The 21,029-nt window shown below is 39.9% G+C and overlaps 1 protein-coding gene across 3 annotated transcripts in view; it reads right to left on the bottom strand.

The window, feature by feature from the left end:
• F13A1 (coagulation factor XIII A chain) overlaps positions 1-21,029 on the bottom strand; it is a 186,183-nt gene that overhangs the window by 45,676 nt on the left and 119,478 nt on the right. For all 3 annotated transcript variants that reach the window (XM_044294621.1, XM_044294619.1, XM_044294620.1), the window contains exons 10-11: positions 19,822-19,910; positions 15,239-15,392 (exon numbers count right to left, since the gene is read on the bottom strand). In XM_044294621.1, the coding sequence (XP_044150556.1) occupies positions 15,239-15,392; positions 19,822-19,910 (243 nt within the window). The remainder of the gene's footprint in view (positions 1-15,238; positions 15,393-19,821; positions 19,911-21,029) is intronic.

The following is a 21,029-nucleotide window of genomic DNA, read 5'->3' on the forward strand; positions in this document are numbered from 1 at the left end:
GCAACCAGAGAAGTGTGAGAGGGGAATATAAGGAGGATTGGGAGTGCTGGACAAGGAACAGCTGAGAGAAGGAGCTACAGATCCCTGAGTGAGCCAAAAGGGTTTGTAAAGCAAACCCAGAAAGCTACAATAAGGAAACTTCCCTATCTGACATAGAGTGTGCAGCCAACCGCTGCGACCTCCTGACCCCGGGTACAACGGAGTCAGGCGTGGCTCTTGACACCCTCGTGACATCTGGGGAAAGTGATATAACAGTGATATTTGTTGGGCGGGATACATTACAACCCCTTTAAAGGCACCGCTAGCACATAAGAGGACCACACTGCTATAACTGACATATGATGGTTGGGGTGGTTTGGTATAGATTTTGCATTAGGCCCAGAAGACATAATTAAAATGGATACAAAATGAACTCTATTACACACAGGTGAAACTCGAAAAATTCGAATATTGTGCAAAAGTTGGAAAAAAGAAGTTGAGAAAATCCAGCTCCACTTAGATAAAGGAATATGCGTTTATTCAGCTTGCGGTTAAAAACTCATCCACGGATTACAAAATAGCAGTCTTGTCTAAGCTTTTTGGGCTACCAGAGACAATTCCAGCCCTTCTTCATGACACGAAGAAGGGCTGGAATTGTCTCTGGTAGCCCGAAAAGCTTAGACAAGACTGCTATTTTGTAATCCGTGGATGAGTTTTTAACCGCAAGCTGAATAAACGCATATTCCTTTATCTAAGTGGAGCTGGATTTTCTCAACTTCTTTTTTCCATTGTCGCCCGCACCTGACACGGGCTGTCCGTGCTCACAATCAAAGGAAGGGCAGGTGAGAGTTGCTACACTCCTCTTTTTCTATTGTGCAAAAGTTAATTTATTTCAGCAATGCAACTTAAAATTAGAATATTGTGAAAAGGTTCAATATTCTAGGCTCAAAGTGTCACACTCTAGTCAGCTAATTAATCCATACCCCCTGAGCAAAGGGTACCTGAGATTGTGTCTTTGGGGTTTTCATAAGCTGTAAGCCATAATCATCCAAATAAAGGCTTGAAATATCTTGCTTTGCATGTAATGAGTCTCTCTCATATATTAGTTTCACCTTTTAAGTTGCATTACCGAAATAAATGAACTTTGCACGATATTTAAATTTTTCGAGTTTCACCTGTATATCCACCTAAAAATTCACTGTCATAGGCAAAATAAAATAATTTAAATAATGGAGGAAGGAGCATAAAAAGGTTTCCAGGTGTTTAATATTGATGACCTATCCTCTGGATATTCAATATAAATGTGACAGCAGCTCCAACATCCTTCTGACTTATCCACCAAGAATACAACAGTCCGTCTCACCAATAAGATCCACATCAAGTGTTCAGCAAGATTCCAAAAAATAACATTGAATATCCTCCAATAGTTTCTTTAATTAAATAGATTCATAAAATGTAGGAAAAGTGCAATGTTTCGACTAATACATAGTCTTTCTCAAGCATATATATATAGAGTGAATGTTTCACATATATATAGTACAAAGGGGCAGTACAAAAATAAGACAAATGAATAGGGAAACTATATTACAGGCAGTGCAGAAAGATGTGAGACAACAGAGAATCCCTTTTATATCTACATATGGGACCTTTAAACAAATAGCAATGATGTTGACATTGGACAGTGGACAATCCTTCAAAAGGGACTACCCTCTGTTGTGGATTTTTAGGTACCTCCATTGATGTCCTATAGGAGGAATACGAACTTGAGGGATAAATGAGTAAAATCATACTTTTGTAGTAAGAAGAAAGAGGGACCATGGTGTTTAGCCCCTCCCAAGATGATCAATTTCCATTGTTTGAGATGTTGTAATTGTGGAAATTTACCACATCAAGGAACGATACACAGTACAGACCAAAGGTTTGGACACACCTTCTCATTCAAAGAGTTTTCTTTATTTTCATGACTATGAAAATTGGAGATTTACACTGAAGGCATCAAAACTATGAATTAACACATGTGGAATTATATACCTAACAAAAAAGTGTGAAACAACTGAAAATATGTCATATTCTAGGTTCTTCAAAGTAGCCACCTTTTGCTTTGATTACTGCTTTGCACACTCTTGGCATTCTCTTGATGAGCTTCAAGAGGTAGTCATCTGAAATGGTTTTCACTTCACAGGTGTGCCCTGTCAGGTTTAATAAGTGGGATTTCTTGCCTTATAAATGGGGTTGGGACCATCAAGCTGCGTTGTAGAGAAGTCAGGTGGATACACAGCTGATAGTCCTACTGAATAGACTGTTAGAATTTGTGTTTTGGCAAGAAAAAAGCAGCAAAGTAAAGAAAAACGAGTGGCCATCATTACTTTAAGAAATGAAGGTCAGTCAGTCCCAAAAATTGGGAAAACTTTGAAAGTGTCCCCAAGTGCAGTCACAAAAACCATCAAGCGCTACAAAGAAACTGGCTCACATGCGGACCGCCCCAGGAAAGGAAGACCAAGAGTCACCTCTGCTGCGAGTCAGAAATCGCAGGTTAACAGCAGCTCAGATTAGAGACCAGGTCAATGCCACACAGAGTTCTAGCAGCAGACACATCTCTAGAACAACTGTTAAGAGGAGACTGTGTGAATCAGGCCTTCATGGTAGAATATCTGCTAGGAAACCGCTGCTAAGGACAGGCAACAAGCAGAAGAGACTTGTTTGGGCTAAAGAACACAAGGAATGGACATTAGACCAGTGGAAATCTGTGCTTTGGTCTTATGAGTCCAAATTTGAGATCTTTGGTTCCAGCCACCGTGTCTTTGGTGAGAAAAGGTGAGCGGATGGACTCTACATGCCTGGTTCCCACTGTGAAGCATGGAGGAGGAGGTGTGATGGTGTGGGGGTGCTATGATGGTGACACTGTTGGGGATTTATTCAAAATGGAAGGCATACTGAACCAGCATGGCTACCACAGCATCTTGCAACGGCATGCTATTCCATCCGGTTTGCGTTTAGTTGGACCATCATTTATTTTTCAACAGGACAATGACCCCAAACACACCTCCAGGCTGTGTAAGGGCTATTTGACCATGAAGGAGAGTGATGGGGTGCTGCACCAGATGACCTGGCCTCCACAGTCACCGGACCTGAACTCAATCGAGATGGTTTGGGGTGAGCTGGACTGCAGAGTGAAGGCAAAAAGGCCAACAAGTGCTAAGCATCTCTGGGAACTCCTTCAAGACTGTTGGAAGACCATTTCATATGACATATTTTCAGTTGTTTCACACTTTTTTTGTTATGTATATAATTCCACATGTGTTAATTCATAGTTTTGATGCCTTCAGTGTGAATCTACAATTTTCATAGTCATGAAAATAAAGAAAACTCTTTGAATGAGAAGGTGTGTCCAAACTTTTGGTCTGTACTGTACATGCCGATCAAGAGATGAGGTGTACATGATTCAATGCCTCTGCAGCTTAATATATGTAGGGGAAAGAACAATGGAAATAAGGGAAAGAATAAATACGGTAAACATAGGAGTACTATAAAAAAAGGCTATAATGGAATTACCGGTGGCAAAACATTTTATTGAGGCAGGACAATCGATTAATCAATTGAGACTTGGGGTGATCGACTCAGTAAGTAATTTGAGGAGAGGAGGAAATTCTACAAAAAAATAGAGTTAAAATAGATATTCACTCTGAAATCCTTACAACCGTAGAGATTAAACAATGAATTCAATGTAAGTGGTATTGAGTAATGTATCGGTACGTATTTTGGGGTTTCGCTCTGGTAGACCGGGTAAGCGGGCGCAGTACAGAGACAAAATACAAGTTCTTAACTCAAAATGTCAGTATTTATTCACACTTAAGGCAATTGCACAAAACAGCATGTAACTTTGAACACACAATGAAAAGGGGGCCTGTTTTCCCAGCATGCGGCTCTCAGCCCTCCAGCATGGCACAAAGCCTCAGATCCCAAAAACAGAGACATCTCTGCTGATCCCAGCTGCCTATTTAAGGACAGCCAGTTGCTGCCTAAACCTGGACCGGCATTTAAACTCCGGTCCATTATTTGACCTCACATGCTGGGAGGAAAATACCTGCCATGCCAGGCACAACCCCTCACTGTGTCACAGTATATACCTCATCTGTAAAGATTTATAAATGTAGATATGTTTTTAATGTGTTTTTAGGGTTACTGGTGTCTCACGAATTTATGTTTTATTATTCTAAGGGAGAGATAGATGGACTGGATCACGGCTACCACACTGGAAGTAAAGACAAACTATAATGAGATATCTCCACAATAGCAATTATGTGAAAGGTACTCCTAGATTCATGTGTGTATATATATATATATATATATATATATATGTATATTTATTGATTTTATGCGCTAATATATCACTGCTATAGCTTTGTTTGTTTTCCATCCAGCATAACGGAAACCAAATTGATTAGTTATGCTTGCCCATATACTTCTATTATGACGGATCAAAACAGAATGCCTCTAAAGGTTTCCATTTTGATTTCCATCTTATGGATTCCGTTATTTTCCGTTATAACCATGTTATAATGAAAAGCCATAATGGAATACATAGTGGTGATGTGAACAAGCCCTTAGATCCATTCACTTGAATGGGACTGAGCTGCATCTAGGCCATGTGACAGATGGATGTGAAGTCACCGGCCTAGGAAGAGCCCTCAGCATTCACCAGAACACTGCGGTCTCTTCAAACAGCTGATTGGCAAGACTGCCTGGGGTTGAAACCCTGCTAATCTCATATTGATGACATATTCCGAGGATTAGACATCAATATCAAAATACTGAACACCTCCAATGCCAGGTGCCAAACATTTGGAAATAATAACCCTGATATAGTAATATAATAATACTGCAACAGTGTCAATACATGAATTGGTAAACTGATCCGGTGTAAAATAAATCTGAATAAATGTAAGAATAAAAAGTTGATTTCTGTATACAAAAAAATATTTTATTTTTGTATCATTTTTGCATATCATTACCTGATTTTCTATGGAAGCACATCATGCTTTTCATCTGACAGATTCGCTGCAAAACCATTGTAATAAAAATAGTGGCAAGCAGTATTTGTGGTATTATGGAATAATTATTTTCTATATCCAATACCTTATGTAGACATCATACAATAGCACATGGATTTATCACATGACTGTTATCTGGACCCATAGGCATTCTGTGTACCACCATACAGGGTTATGCAGAACACAGAAATCACAGAGTCACCAGTGTCTTCATGGCACATATTTTCCTAGTAACTTAATTTCTCTAATCTAGGAAAATAAACTAGAAATGTTGGCAGCATTCCTGGGATCCTTTAGTAATTAAATAAGGCATCTTTTGTCTAATTTACATCTGGGTTAGACTGACTGTTCAAGCCATATGGGATTGTCCAACTATGATGGTCTAGAGCAGTAGGGAGACCCAAAGCTAAAACACATCATATGTCTTAATTCTTGGCTTCTAATACCAAAAATTCTGGTTGTCAGCAACTACTATTAGTTGGGTATCCTGTATACATCATATATAATAAACTTTGGTTAGAGGTGGATCGGGGCTGGACTGGCAATAAAAAGCAGTACTGGCCCACAGACTCCACCAGCCCATACACACATTATTACTGCCTACCCCTCAGTTTAGAAAAATAGTGGCACATAATACACATAGAAGCACGACACAAAATAGCTCCCTAGCAGCACCAAACCACTATAGGAGCACCACATAGCAAGGTGCAGCACAAAATGCCGACAATAGCAAACAGATACCACAGTGCAGCACAAAATACCGCCCCAGCAATGCCAAATGAAAACCACCTTGCCGAACAAAATACCTGTATAGAGTCAGAGTTTGTAGTCAGCCCTGGGTAAAGGACCAGCAATGATCCCTAACTAGAGAAGTCCCTTTAATATTGATACTCACTCACATTCCAGCAGTCCCTCACTGTCCCCTCAATTACTGATAGTTACACTCTTATTGCAGCAGTCTGTCACTACCCCCCAATTACTGATGGTACCCGTCTCATTTCAGTAGGCCCTAAATGCCCCCTAGTTACTAAGGGTCATAGTCTCATTCCAGTAGGCCCATGCTTCCACCTCTAATTACTGATTGTACCTGTCTTATTTCAGTAGGCCCTAAATAACCCCCCCAGTTACTGATGGTCACAGTCTCATTCTAGCAGATGGCAGCCTCACACTGCCTTCCCCAAAATATTCAACTAGTAAATAGCTGCTGCAGCATTGGACTCATCTCACCATCAATGTGGTGCTACTTACTGAGCACACCTGCCAGAGGGAGTGAGCAGGCCTAGCTGCTAGGAGTTGTCACGGCACGGTGTGGGTAGTAAACGCCACACCGAACACAGGAGTGGAGGGAAAAGGTACTAGGCCTGGAAGCTATGGAAAGAGGAAAGGTCACCACCTAGTGAATCCCTAGACCGAGCCCTGACTACTATCAGTATGAACAGACCTCGATGGTAGGAATGTTCATACACCAGAACCTAGAGCCCTATCTGACCTGAAGATAGTGTCGGGACAAAAGATGACCTGTTCCTTACCAGCTGAAAGAACAGGAGACTCCCTCAGGCCTAATACCAAAAGATAGGGGAATACAATAAACTAGAAAATAGGAAAAGACTCTTAACTCCGAAGTACGCGGATGAGCAGGAACAAGTGGAGAAACAAACACCAGCACTTCCAAAACCAGAAAGGAGCTATCAACCACATAGCATGATGGGTGAGACCAGACTAAATAGAGAAGTTGGAATGACCACTTAAGCTACACCTGAGACAAGAGGTGTAGTCATAACCAGCAACAACACAGAATCAAGTGAAACCAAAGAGGCTGTCAGATCACATCACGTACAGCCAGTCTCTAAGATCTTCTGACCCCTGTAACGGGAGAGACCGTCACAGGAGTTGGAGGTTGCTGAAATTAAGTGCTGGAGTGGTGAACATGGGTGACACGGGAGGTGGAGCTAACTAGCAAGCAAAGTATGCAGCATTAGCTCCTCTCACAAAGAACTGGCCAACACCAGGGCTGTAAAGGGGGAGGAGTTCTGAAGTTAGAATTATGAGAGAACAGCAGCAGTCGCAGCATAACCAAAAGAAGTAAAGTAAATTATACAGATTAAAGGGGCCAATACTGGTGGCCCATCAACATGTCAAGCAGCGCGGCCTGTGGTGGATGCAGACAGTCAGATATTATCATCTAATATTTGTGTGAAGGGAAGCTGTATAGATACATTGCACTTCCTAAACCACAAAAACTTTTCCAACCTGCGAATATTAGGAACAATGCCGGTAAAATAATTTATCAGACTAATAGTCCACATTTTTGTTGCATCCATAGTGCCATCAAGCAATGAATGCGGATTGCATCTAGTTGTAATGACAGTTTTTTTTATTTATTTCCTTTCTTCTTCTAACCAGACGCCCTAGTAATATTACACACTCTATGACTTAGGTTTTATTAGGACGCGGGATTGTATGTGACACTTTCTGCTTTCTTGTTGGATGTCATTGCTGCACTCTCTTGTTACTGCTTGGTTTTCTTTCTACAACCTTTCCTCACATCCATCCTCTTGGGATCCAGTAACTAAGCAACCACACAGTACTCACACTACAAATCTCCCAGGGATTGCATGGCAAATAGCCCTCCCATTAAATATTGAAAAACCTTAATGGTGATCACTGACATGCTTTCTTTTTACTAGACTTTTTTTCCCCCAATTTCCTTTTCTTTTTACTTTCAATCCAAAACTGCAATAAATGCAAAAATATTTACTATACCATTCATTAACATGTTTTTGCAGACATACACTGACGACATCTCAATGATTCAAAGAGCCTTTGCTCTGAATTCATTTTAGTAAAGAAAACTGCATATGTTTTGTCACAGACTTGCGTTTCGGGCTTTCGAGAGATGCAGTTTTTTTTTACTAAAAGGCTGGAAGAGTAACAATAGCCGCTGTACACAGACAACAGAATTCCACACAAAGAAAATGCATTCTCAGCAGTGAGTGGCTCTATGTCCTCTGATGATGAATAAACTTTTCTTTGTAATTAATGTAATCCTTAAAATATTAGCATAAATAATGACATTGATTATGAGTTAATGTTTGCTTTGCAATATATTACTCTGATGGATTGAGGAAACTATACATTATTTATGTGTATCCAGCCTACTGAAGGATCAATGCAGGGAGCCCACAGAGACCAGTAGTGGTCTGCATCTGAATTATTAAAGGGGTTTTCCGTTATTGTGATACTGATGACCTATCCTCAGGATAGGTTATCAGTATCTGACCAGTGAGTGTCCGACACCCGAGAACCCTGCCGATCAGCTGTTTGAGAAGGCACCGGCGCTCCTATGAGCGCTGCGGCCTTCTTCGTTCTTACCAAGCACAGCACTGTACATTGTATGGCGGCTGTGCTTGGTATCAAGCTCAGCCCCATTGAAGTAAATGGGGCAGAGTGTGATGCCAAGCACAGCCACTATACAATGTGCAGTGCTGTGCTTGGTAAGCACGAAGAAGGCAGCAGCGCTCACAGGAGCGCCGGTTCCTTCATAAACAGCTGATCCGCCGGGTTCTCGGGTGTCGCACACCCACTGATCAGATACTGATGACCCATTCTGAGGATTAGTCATTAGTATCAAAATCCTGGAAAAACCCTTTAAATATTGGTTACTATTCATCTATGGACTATGGGGGTCATTTACTATCCAGAAATACGTCTATATTAGGCGTATTTCTAGCACAGATTGAGGTGCAAAGGTTATTTGTGCTACAATCTGTGACTTTTTACCGCTTATGCCAGGTCTAAAAAATGGACGTGGCAGGGAAGGGAACAGGCCAGCAGGCCCGTCTTCTTCATTATCTTCTACGCAAGGAAGCTGGCTTACATTTAGACTGGCACTGGATGCGCAGAAGTTATGTAGAGGACAGCGACTCTTCATAACTTCGGCGGATCCACTGCCAGCTATAGGAGTTATTAAGACTGGTGTCTAATACGCTGGTCTTCATAAATGACCCTCTGTGTCTCTCATTAGGTGGCTAAGAATTGTACCTGATTGTTGCTTGCATTGTTAGTATCAGTGCTATATGATAGTACTGGTCCAGATAGGTTTCAACTAAGGTTCTTAGCAACCTGGTTAGGGCTTCCCTAGAAAACAACAACTTCTACACAGGATAAAGGGTTCCCAGAGAGGAGAAAGGTTGGGAATTGTCCAGGGCTTCAGACACCCATAATAAAGGGATTATGAATTTCTGGTCTAGATAAACCAACAGTTTATCTAGACAGGAGCAACCTGTGCATGAAAACGTCATAATAATAAGGATAATGTAAGACTATTATAAAGCATACATCACTACAGAGTTCTATATTGATCTAAATCATGATTCAGTAGAACCACAGGGGTCCATCTAGGACTGGCCTAATGAAAATATCGAATAAGTTTATCTGATACATGCAATCCATTCTTATAACACAGCTCCAGTCCAATTTACAGATCAAATGGGCTATCACTACTAGGACTCTCTCCATTCCACTGTTTGCAGAGTGGCAACTGAGATGGTCATTCTTTAGTTTAGCCATTAGTATACATTATTAAAAACCGCCATGTAGTTATTATCGTTAGCCCCTTATGGATCAGGCTAATTATGGCCTATAGGACCAAGGGGATTGTTTAATTTGTACTTTGCATTACATAAGCGATTACATTTATTTATCTATGTCTCAGAACTTGTTTTTAGTCAGACAAGTTGTAGATTTATTAGGCTTAAAGGAAACCTGTCCCCATGAAAATGCAATGTAAGATACAGGCAGCATGTTATAGAGCAAGAGGAACTGAGCTGATTGGCACATAATTTTATGGGGAAAAAAGATCTAGTAGAATCTATCATTTATATATTTAAATTCCTGATTATTCTGGGCTTTGAAGTCAAGGAGGTGGCCCTATCAGTGATTGACAGCCTTTCCTCTATGACTGTGTATACAGAGATAACTGTCAATCACTGAGAGGACCTCCATCTTGACTTCAAAGTCCAGAATGATCAGGAATCTAAATGTATAAATGATAGATTTTACTAGATTTTTTTACCATAAAATTGTGTTCAATGTGACAGGTTCCCTTTAAATTGGGGGTGCACAAGAGCATTTAATTTCTATGAATTTATGAATAGTGAAATGCATAAACAAAGTTTTAAAAAGACGTTAATAAACATCAGTACTTTATTGTTGGACTTATTTTTAATATAAAGACACCTAACATACAGGTGCATCTCAATAAATTAGAATATCATCAAAACGTTAATTTATTCCAGTAATTAAATTCAAAAAGTGAAACTTATATATTGTATAGATTAGGGATGCTGAAAACTCTGAGGCCCTCCAGCTGTTGTAAAACTACAACTCCCACCATGCCCTGCAGTATGCTGATAGCTGTAGATTGTCCAGGCATGCTGGGAATTGTAGTTTTGCAACAGCTGGAGGGCCACAGGTTGGGCATCCCTGGTATAGATCCATTACACACAGAGTGATCTATTTCATTATAATAATGTAGATGATTATGGCGTACAGCTAATGAAAACTGAAAAGTCAGCGGGGAGTAAGGAAATGGTAGTCGTGGTACTGATAGAAGTGGTGGTGATTCACGGTGGCTGTCCTCATTCCAACTCTCCCTGGGGCCATACATTAAATGGAAGGCGCACCTTTTTTTTTACCTCAGGGCACACCCTGGTATTGGGGGGCTCCTCCCTGATGGTGGTGGTGATGGGGTGCAAGGAGGGAGGGTATACCAGATAGTGGCTGATGGTGGTGATAGACAATAAACAGGCCATATTTGGGGAAAACAAATCCAAGGAAGTTTACTGAGGTAGTTTTGGCACTTCATAAACAAAGTCACTGGCTGTAATGAGTTCAGTTTTTCTCCAAAGTACACACACAATTGTTCCAAAGCTGAATATGGGATAGCAGTCTGTAAGATGGCTGACTCTGAGTCTCTTCCTATTAAATTCCGACATTTTCTCACATTGACCAAAGGCATGCAAACCTCTCAGAATATCACACTGCAATATTCAGGCTATGGGTGTAGAAACTTAAATCCAGAAAGGCAGTCCATTAAAGAAGTGTGGTGGCTGTCTAAGCAATCCACAAGCAAGGCCTTATGGTCCTAAACAGTTTTAGACAATTTGCCTCCTTCTTTCTTTGAGGTTTGGTATTTGTCTTGAGTGAACTTGATTGAGGGAGGATAACTGTGTGAGGTTCACTTAATGGGGCATCATACTGTGTCAAGGGGATCTTAGAGGACATCACTTTGTGCTGGGGGCACTCGAGGGCAACTTAAGGAATCATCCCACTGTGAGGGGAGGCACTAAGGAGGCATAATACTGTGTGAGAGGGCACTTTTGGGATATCCTACTGTGAGGGAAACTTAGGGGACCTTCTACTGTGAGGTGGGCAATAAGGTGGCATCATCTTCTGTGGGGGCACCAGGGCCATTTCTAGATTAAAACATTTGGGGCCTGGGCCCCTGATGTTTTGTCCCAGGCTCCAAATGTCTTGCCTGCCAGATAGATACAACTGCATTGCTATCCCCAGGACAACAATACAATTGAATCTAATGCCGTGCAAGAGCTGAAGGAGCTGTGGTGACATCACAGTCCATGTGATCAGTTCTAAATGCAGTAGCTGAAAAGGACCTGGGATGATGTCACCATCATGTGACCAATGCAGGTAAGGACAGCTCAGCAGTGAAGAGAAATCCTGCGAAGAAGCTGTGGTGAGGTCTGCTACATGAGGAGAGGTAAGTGAAGGGGTAGATTACTCAGTGTGAGGGAGGGAAATCATGTTAATTACGTGGGACTGTATGGTGAAGGGGCTGAGTAATTATAATTTCTGAGGACAGTAATCGGAGGAATATAACTACAGGGGGCACTATAAATACTGGGAGTGCTTCAGGGAGAGTATTATAACAGTACAGGGCAGTATAAATACTGGGGGGAATTTTAAATCCGCGGGACATTATAGGCTTTCCTATTACTACTGGGGGCTGTATAGGAGGGACTTATAGATCCACATTATTTTTACTATGGGGCCTTATTACTACTGAGGGATCTGTAGAGAGTGTTATTACCACTGGGGGAACAATAGGGGGACATTATTTCTACTGGGCGCTCTGTAAGGACATTATTAATACTGGAAGGCTCTTCTACTAATGGAGGCACTCTTGGGGAGCGCTATCACTATTGGGGGCACTGTAGCTGTATAGCAAGTACAGTAAAATGTCTTCACTGCTGGTGTTTGTGGAGTGGGGGGGTTGAAGTTGGGCAGTTGGTCAACTTAGAGAATTGGGCCATATGCAATGGGGCTTGGGCCCCGGATTTTTGAGACCCTAGCAACGCACCCGGGGGGCACTAAAGGGATATCATAGTGTCCAAGGGGCACTGAGGGGCATCAATATTGTTATGTGTCACTCAGAGGATATTATGACTGGGTGGAAAGGCACTAAGGGAACACTATTAGGGTCCATTCACACGTCAGTGGTGTATTGCGGATCCGCAAATTGCGAATCCGCAATACACCCGGCCTGCACCCCCATAGAACTGCTTATTCTTGTCCGCAATTGCGGACAAGAATAGAACATGTTCTATTTTTTCCGGGAGCCACAGACCGGAAGATCGGGGCCACGCTCCGGAAATGCGGATGCGGACAGCACACTATGTGCTGTCCACATCTCTTCCGGCCCAATAGATAATTAATGGGTCTGAATTCGTTCAGCAACGTTCCGGAACGGATCCAGACCCATTCTACGGACGTGTGAATGGACCCTTATGGTGTGGTCAGCAGAAAGAAGATTAGGTTGGATTGGAGGTTTGGCTGCAGTGCTACATGCCACTGATATCTGTCCTGAGAATTTTTTTGTGGCTCTGACCTTTACACTAGTGATGGATGAACATCGGCCGGGACGATGCGCGAACGCGATCAAATGTTTGCCAACCGCAAGTTTGCGGCGGGCCCCATTCACTTTAATGGCAGGCGAACCTGAAAAACCTTCAGCTCATATTTTCAGCCACCAAATACTTACAAGAAGTGAACAAATCATCCCACAACATGGACAGTGACATACCAAATGGGGATCAATGGCAAAAATTCCCCCCAAAAATATGTATTTTAATCAGGGGCCATTTGTATGCGTCTTAAAGAGAAATTCTTAGAAATGTGCCCTGCTGGAGCCTAGAATTTTTTTATTTTAGGCCACGGGAGAAAATTAGGCATTCACCTGACATAAAAGAAATTGTGATTATGTGGCTTGAGGTACATTATGCGGTCAATGGATAAACATTTTAATGTAGGCCACTGAAGTACAGGCCCCAAACTTTAGACATTCACCGGACAGAAAAGAACAAGTAATTATGTGGCTGGAGGTATATTAGACGGTCATTGGATATCAATTTTATTCTATGGCTCATCTGTGTCCGGCTAGGAAGACAGAGGGGCGGTCCTTCACACTACATGCCTGCATTGGGCTCCAGAGTGAGGAGGCGTGTCTCTCAGTAGTCCAATCTGATTGGCTGGCAGGAATCTGCTGGCTACAGCAAGTTTGTATGTGACCTGAGGGAATGCAGTTTTGGCCTCAGAGAACTGGCAGAGGAGCCATCTTGAGAAGATCCTCATAATGTAGGACTCAAAACAGCTGTAGCTGAGGGGCAAACTCAAGGAAAACAGTGGTAAGTGAAGAAATTAAAGATTGCTTTATGCATAATGCTGCTGCAGCAGTAACATATGGTAAAATTGATTTTTTGATGAAAATATGACAGTTATCCTTAAAAAAAAAATCAAAAATAGCTTAGGAGGACCAATCATACGAGCGTGCAGCTCTCTTTATTATAGTCTATGGGCATTATGGAAACAGCTGGGCACTGACAGCAAGAAGAGATTTTAAAATTCAATGTCAACATGCCAATAAGCAGAACACAAAATAAAAATATAGAAAGCAGATGGATTAGAATGGCAATCATACATTCTTCAACAACAAACAGCACACTGAATATACAGATTTTTTTCCTTGTCATTCAAGGGTTGCATAATTATCTAGTATGTTGGAAAACTCAAGCTTAAGTTGACAAGGGTAGAGATTGCTATGCATATAAGCAGATCATTACTAGATTTCATATACCAATTAAATGAAGAAGCAACTAATGAGCCTTAAAGTTTAAATTTGATGAGAAATAGCTTCAAAAAGCTCCTTTTGTAAGAACATGCATAACTATGCAGTTACTCAGTCTCAAAGGGGATATGGCATCAAGATGTCAACAATACCTGATTGATGGGGGTATGACTTCTGGCACCTCAGATGATCAGCTGTTTCAAGAGGTTGTGGTGCTCTAGTGAGCGATGTGGTCTCATCATAGCTTATCAAGCACAGCAGTATATATTGTATAGTGGCTTGGTATTGCAGCCAAGGCCCATGTACTTGAATGGGACGGAGCTGCAATTAGGCCATGTGACCAATGAAGGTGATGTCACCTGCCTAATGAGAGGTGCTGCACTCCCTTCGAGCACTGCAGATCCTTCAAACAGCTGATCAGTGGACCCTCATCGATATTGGATAGGATAAGCCATCAATATCGAACTGCTGGAAAACCCCATTAAAACCATTATGCATTGTATTTAACAAACTATCCAAGAATCATCACACTATAGAGGAACATCTCAGTCTCAGACTACCACTTACCTTATATTGGCACTGGAAGGAAGATGTAGTCTAAAAGTTGGCATGATATCTGCTGCCTGGTGCCAAAATCATGCTAGTGGCTACCAGCATCATCATTTATTTTATTGAAGGAAGGATACACAGCATACATATAAATGTACAACTATTCAAACTATAAGATCTCAAGTGTACTGGACACAAATGGGACATATAATTAGCAATTATAAATTAAATATTACATACAAATAAACATAAGATCACCTTCAGAACAAGATATCTATGGCAACTAACGTCTAGGTAGGTTCTGGTCACTGACCAAATATACTACTTACATTCCAGCAGCAGGTCGTATTGAACATCAAATTAAACAGCTTCTCTAGATTTGTATAAATACATTAATTGTACAGCACAAGACATGTTCACAGTACCGAGTCTTATTCATGGAATAATCTGCTCTCTGAGGTACTTGAAGATGACAATCGAATATCATTTTCTGAAAAGTTCCAAAACTTGTAATTACCTTCTGAAAACTTGTATAGATCAGTTATATCAAGTGGGCCATTTCCTCCTATTTCCTTAGTTAATAATTTCTGTCCCACATGAGTTTTGTCAATATACTGAACCTCTCTTGTTCCATCTTTCATTACCTTGGAATATACAATGTCACTGTTCACCTGCAAATACAAAATAAGTATTAGGCCATCTCTCTAAAACTAAGGCTTATTTCACACAAACTTGTTCGGTCTGGGAAACACCCTCCTTCCGTTAGCCCCGTTTCCCTGATCATGAATTATGATGCTATGAGTTCTTGCCTGACTGTATTGTACTAATGGCATTATGTGAGTACAGTAGAGTAGAAGTGATATCTGGTAGGATCATTTTGATGCCTTGATTTTGGGTCAGAGGAGCAATGTTTAGTCCAGGAAATGGAGCATGTTTTCTGGACTGAATCTGCTTGTGTGAAACTGGCCGATGGTTCCTTTTATACTGGTCAATCCCTTGCAATAACGAGTACCAACTGAAGAGATAACTGTCTCAGTGCTCATTTTAAGGCCTTTTTTCACTAACCAATGCAAACTGTATAAGGATGAATGAGATTGTTTGGCCCTCCTACAGTTTTCATGTTGTCGACAGAATGCCTCCTGTTTACATGGTGTGATGTGTTGATGACAAAAATTATTTTAGGCCCACATAAAAGATGGGATCTGATGAGAAAACGAGTATTTGCTGATCACTGCCATACTTGCATAGGCCAATGATTGGGAATGATTGTTCTTATGAACCTTCATTCGGCTGAATATTGGCATTGGTAAATTGCCCTAGTTGGATTCAAACCTAGGACCTCACTAATATTTATAGTCTCATAGTTAGTTTACCACAATACTATGCTGCCAATACAGGAACCAGTTGGTCAGCCTGTAAATTTATATGGTGTGGTTGGGAAGTTACACTGCATGTTATATCTAGTGCAATGTATGCAGCAAAGTCCCAAATATGTGAACTGCACAGCAGAGATGTAGAGAGACGAGTGCCAGCGGCCGATGGAGCGATCCTCTCCTCCAAGATAAACAATCAATTATATCCATGGCACTTCCTTCAGTAAAAAAGTGTAGGTTTATTTACCAGTAGCAACGTTTCGGTTCACACACTGTAACCTTTCTCAAGCAGTGTATGGAGGCAAAGCAGTGGATAATATAGTATTCAATGGGAGAATTTCTGTGTCATGCTCCACTTCTAGGCATAACAGCACTTCCTTGAACATTTCTTTAACCACTTCCATACCGGGCCATTTACCCCCTTCCTGACCAGGCCTAATTTAGCAAATCTGACGTGTCACTTTATGTGGTAATAATTTTGGAACGCTTTTACTTATCCAAGCCATTCTTAGATTGTTTTCTCACACATTGTACTTCATGTTAATGGTAAATTTGAGTCAATATGTTTTACCTTTATTTATAAAAAAACTATCCAAAAGTTTACTGTTTTCTAAATTTGAATATCTCTGCTTTTAAAACAGAAAGTGATACCTCATAAAATATTTATTACTTAGCATTTCCCATATGTCTACTTTATGTTGGGATCATTTTGTAAATGTTGTTTTATTTTTTTAAGACGTTAGAAGGCTTAGAATTTTAGAAGCAATTCTTTACATTTTTAAGAAAATTTCCAAAACCCACTTTTTAAGGACCAGTTCAGGTCTGAAGTCACGTTGTGGGGATTACACAGTGGAAACCCTCCATAAATGACCCCATAGAATCTGCACCCCTCAAGTTACTCAAAACGGATTTTACAAACTTTTTAACCCTTTAGGTGTTCCACAAGATTTAAAGAAAAATTTAGATGAAATTTCAAAATTTCAATTTTTTGGCAGATTTTCCATTTTAATACTTTTTTTATTTAACACATCAAGGGTTAACAGCCAAACAAAACTTAATATTTATTACCCTGATTCTGCGGTTTACATAAACACCCCACATGTAAACTGATGCAAGGGAAAACAGCAGGGTGCAGAAGAAAAGGAGAGCCATATGGTTTTTGGAGGGCAGATTTTGCTAGACTGGTTTTTAGACACCATGTCCCATTTGAAGTCCCCTGATGCACCCTTAAAGTAGAAACTCCCCAAAATTAACTCCATTTTGGAAACTAGGGAATAAGGTGCCAGTTTTATTGGTACTATTTTGGGGTACATATGATTTTTAATTGCTATATTACTTTTTTTGTGAGGCAAGTAACAAAAAAATGGCTGTTTTGGCACTGTTATTATTTTTTACAACATTCATTTGACAGGGTAGATCATGTGCTATTTTTATAGAGCAGTTTGTTACAGACGTAATTATATCAAATATGTCTATTTTATTTGTTTGTTTCAGTTTTACATAATAAAGCATTTTTGAAAAAAAAATACATTTTTGTGTCTCCATTTTCTGAACGCCATATATTTTTGAATTTTTCGGCCAATCGTCTTGTGCGGGTGCTCTTTTTTTGCAGGAAGAGTTGATGTTTTTAATGGTACCCTTTATGGGTACATATGATTTTTTTAACATTCATTGTTACACTTTATGGGGCAAAGTGACCAAAAAATTGGTTGTTTTAGCACCGTTTTTTTTTTTTCAGCGTTCATCTGAGGGGTTAAGTCATGTGACATTTTTATAGAGCAGATTGTTACGGACGTGGAAATTCATAATATGTATACTTTTTCTTATTTATTTAAGTTTTACACAATAGCATTTTTTAAACAAAAAAAAAAAATGATGTTTTAGTGTCTCCATAGTCTGAGAGCCATAGCTTTTTTATTTTTTGACCAATTGTCTTAGCTAGGGTCTAATTTTTTGCTGGATGAGGTGATGGTTTGATTGGTACTATTTTGGGGGGCATATGCCTTTTTGATTGCTTGGTCTTGCACTTTATGTGATGTTAAGTGACAAAAAAAATAATCGCTTTTTTGGCACAGTTTTTATTTTATTTTTATTACGGTGTTCACGTGATGGGTTAGGTTATGTGATATTTTTATAGAGCTGGTTGCTACAGACGCGACGATATCTAATATGTAAACTTTATTTATTTATTTCACTTTAACACAATAATAGCATTTTTGAAACAAAAAATGATGTTTTAATGTCTCCATGTTCTGAGAGATATAGTTTTTTGAGCGATTTTCTTATGTAGGGGCTCATTTTTTGCAGGATGAGGTGACGGTTTCATTGGTACCATTTTGTGGGACATATGCCTTTTTTTACTTTTTGTGATGTAGGGTAAGGTGACAAATTGGCTTTTTTTTACACAATTTTTATTAAATTTTTTATGGTGTTTTTTGGACGGGATGGATCATGTGATATATTTATAGAGCTGGCCGTCACGGATGCGGCAATACCAAATATGTCTATTTTTTCTATTTTTAGCATTTTTCTTATTACTTAATTGAGGAATTTTTTTATTTACTTGTGAAACCTTTTTTATTTTTTATAAACCCTTTTTCATTTTTTTTTTTTTTTACACTTTGTATGCCCCATAAGGTCATACAAGACCTCTGGGGGACATTTAACTTCACTTTTTTTTTCACTATTCATTTCTCTTGTAACTGGGGCTGACATAGTAGCCCCATTTACAGGGGAAATACACCCCCCAGAGAGGCTGTACAGCAGAATACAACGTTGTACAGCCTCAGTGCAGAGCTGATAGAGGTCTGAGGAAGAACCAACAGCTCCTGCACTCTACCGGCCTTGGCGGTCACATGATCTGTATTCAGTGATCTAGAAGGCAGGGACACCGAGGAATAGTCCCTGCCTTCCTTCTGGGTTGCACTGACAGCGGCCCCACCGCTCGGCCGCTGCACGATTAGTGTGCAGCTTCCATCTCTGAATGGACGTTTTAGAACATCCATTTAGAGATAAACAACTGCCCATAGGACGTTTATATCTTAGGGCGGTCGGGAAGTGGTTAAAAAGGGCTGTGCCATGAAAAATATTCTACAGTTTTCAAACCAGCGCCTGGATGTGAATACTTTTCTAATTGCATGTAAAGGAAAAATTTGCGTAGCCACTGAGTTATTCAATTAAATCTAGCGCCACCTTCTGGTTGTTCTTTTCCTTATTTCTTGTCCACCTCACTGGCCACACACACACACACACACAGTTTAAATCTTCAACTGCCACAAGTCATATCTTCTATTAGAGGCTGTGGCAGTTACAGGGAAAGAGCTACAGCAGAAGTGGCACACCCCCTGAGAAAGAACATGCTCCCTAGTTGTCCAGCCTGAAATAAATCTAGCAGGACAATTGGAGCAATAAATGGGGAGAGCTCTGAATCCATGGGAGATACAGGACTGGTTCTAACTTTGTTAGAGATTGTCATTTGCTATATAATGTCTGATTTTCATTTGTAACATCAATCATGGCATAACCTCTTTAATTATAATTTTATTATTTGGGTGTGAAAGCGAGGATATAGTAGGACAATAATAAATAGGTGGCTCTGAATACTTTACTGTCAGTCCCACAACCCAGTTCCGAATGATAAAAAGTGATAACAATAATGATATAAAAAGCATTGCCATTTTCAAAGTGAACATAGTTTCAAGACACTTTAGAAAAAATGTAATCTTACCTCTGCAAAAAGGAAAGGTGTATCATACTGGAAACAAACATGACCATGCTTAATAGCCTGGACGGAGGCAGGGCCACATCTGTACATTCCTAGAATGATGACCAATATTATATGTTAGTGGACTCTACTCATATTTATCAATGCGATAAAGTAGAAAGTGTCTCATTCATTACACTGAAATGTAAGAAAGTTATGCAACTTTTTGTGGAATAAACACTAATTTCTAAGGATGGACATCAGTCACCATTCATGGCCCTATTGTGCTTTTATCACTGCTGTCAGTATTTTCATTGCATAGGCATCTTTGCAGTTGTATCCCCAGCTAAAATGTACATTAGATGGGATATCATTAACCCCTTCAGGACACATTCATTTTTCAGCTTAAGGACCAGGCCATTTTTTGCAAATCTGACATGTGTCACTTTAAGTGGTGATAACTCTAAAACGCTTTAACTTATCCAGGCCATTTTGAGATTGTTTTCTCGTCACATATTGTACTTCATGACAGTGGTAAAATAGAGTCAAAATATTTCATTTTTATTTATAAAAAAATACCAAATTTACCCAAAATTTTGAAACATTAACAAATTTCCAAATTTTAATTTCTCTACTTTTATAATAGATAGTAATACCTCCAAAATAGTTATTACGTTACATTCCCCATATGTCTACTTCATGTTTGGATCATTTTGAAAATGACATTTTATTATTTTGGGACGTTAGAAGGCTTAGAATTTAGATGCAAATCTTAAAATTTGCAAGAAAATTTCCAAAACCCAATTTGTTTAGGACCAGTTCAGTTATGAAGTCACTTTCTGAGGCTTGCATATTATAAACCACCCTTATAGCACCCCATTTTAGAAACTAAACCCCTCAAGCAATTAAAAACTGATTTTACAAATGTTGTTAGCCCTTTAGGTGCCCCACGAGAATTAAAGGAAAATGGGAATGAAATTAAAAAATTTAGCTTTTTTTTGCAGATTTCCCATTTTAATAAAACATTTTCCACTAACAAAGCAAGGGTTAACAGCCAAACAAAACTCAAAATTTATTGCCCTGATTCTGTAGTTTACAGAAATACCCCAGAGGTGGTCATAAACTGCTGTACGGACACACGGCAGGGCGCAGAAGGAAAGGAACGCCATATGGTTTTTGGAGAGTAGAAACTCCAAAAAAGTGACACTATTTTGGAAAATACACCCCTCAAG

Source organism: Bufo gargarizans, chromosome 5, assembly GCF_014858855.1.
Source record: "Bufo gargarizans isolate SCDJY-AF-19 chromosome 5, ASM1485885v1, whole genome shotgun sequence".
Lineage (NCBI taxonomy): Eukaryota > Metazoa > Chordata > Amphibia > Anura > Bufonidae > Bufo > Bufo gargarizans.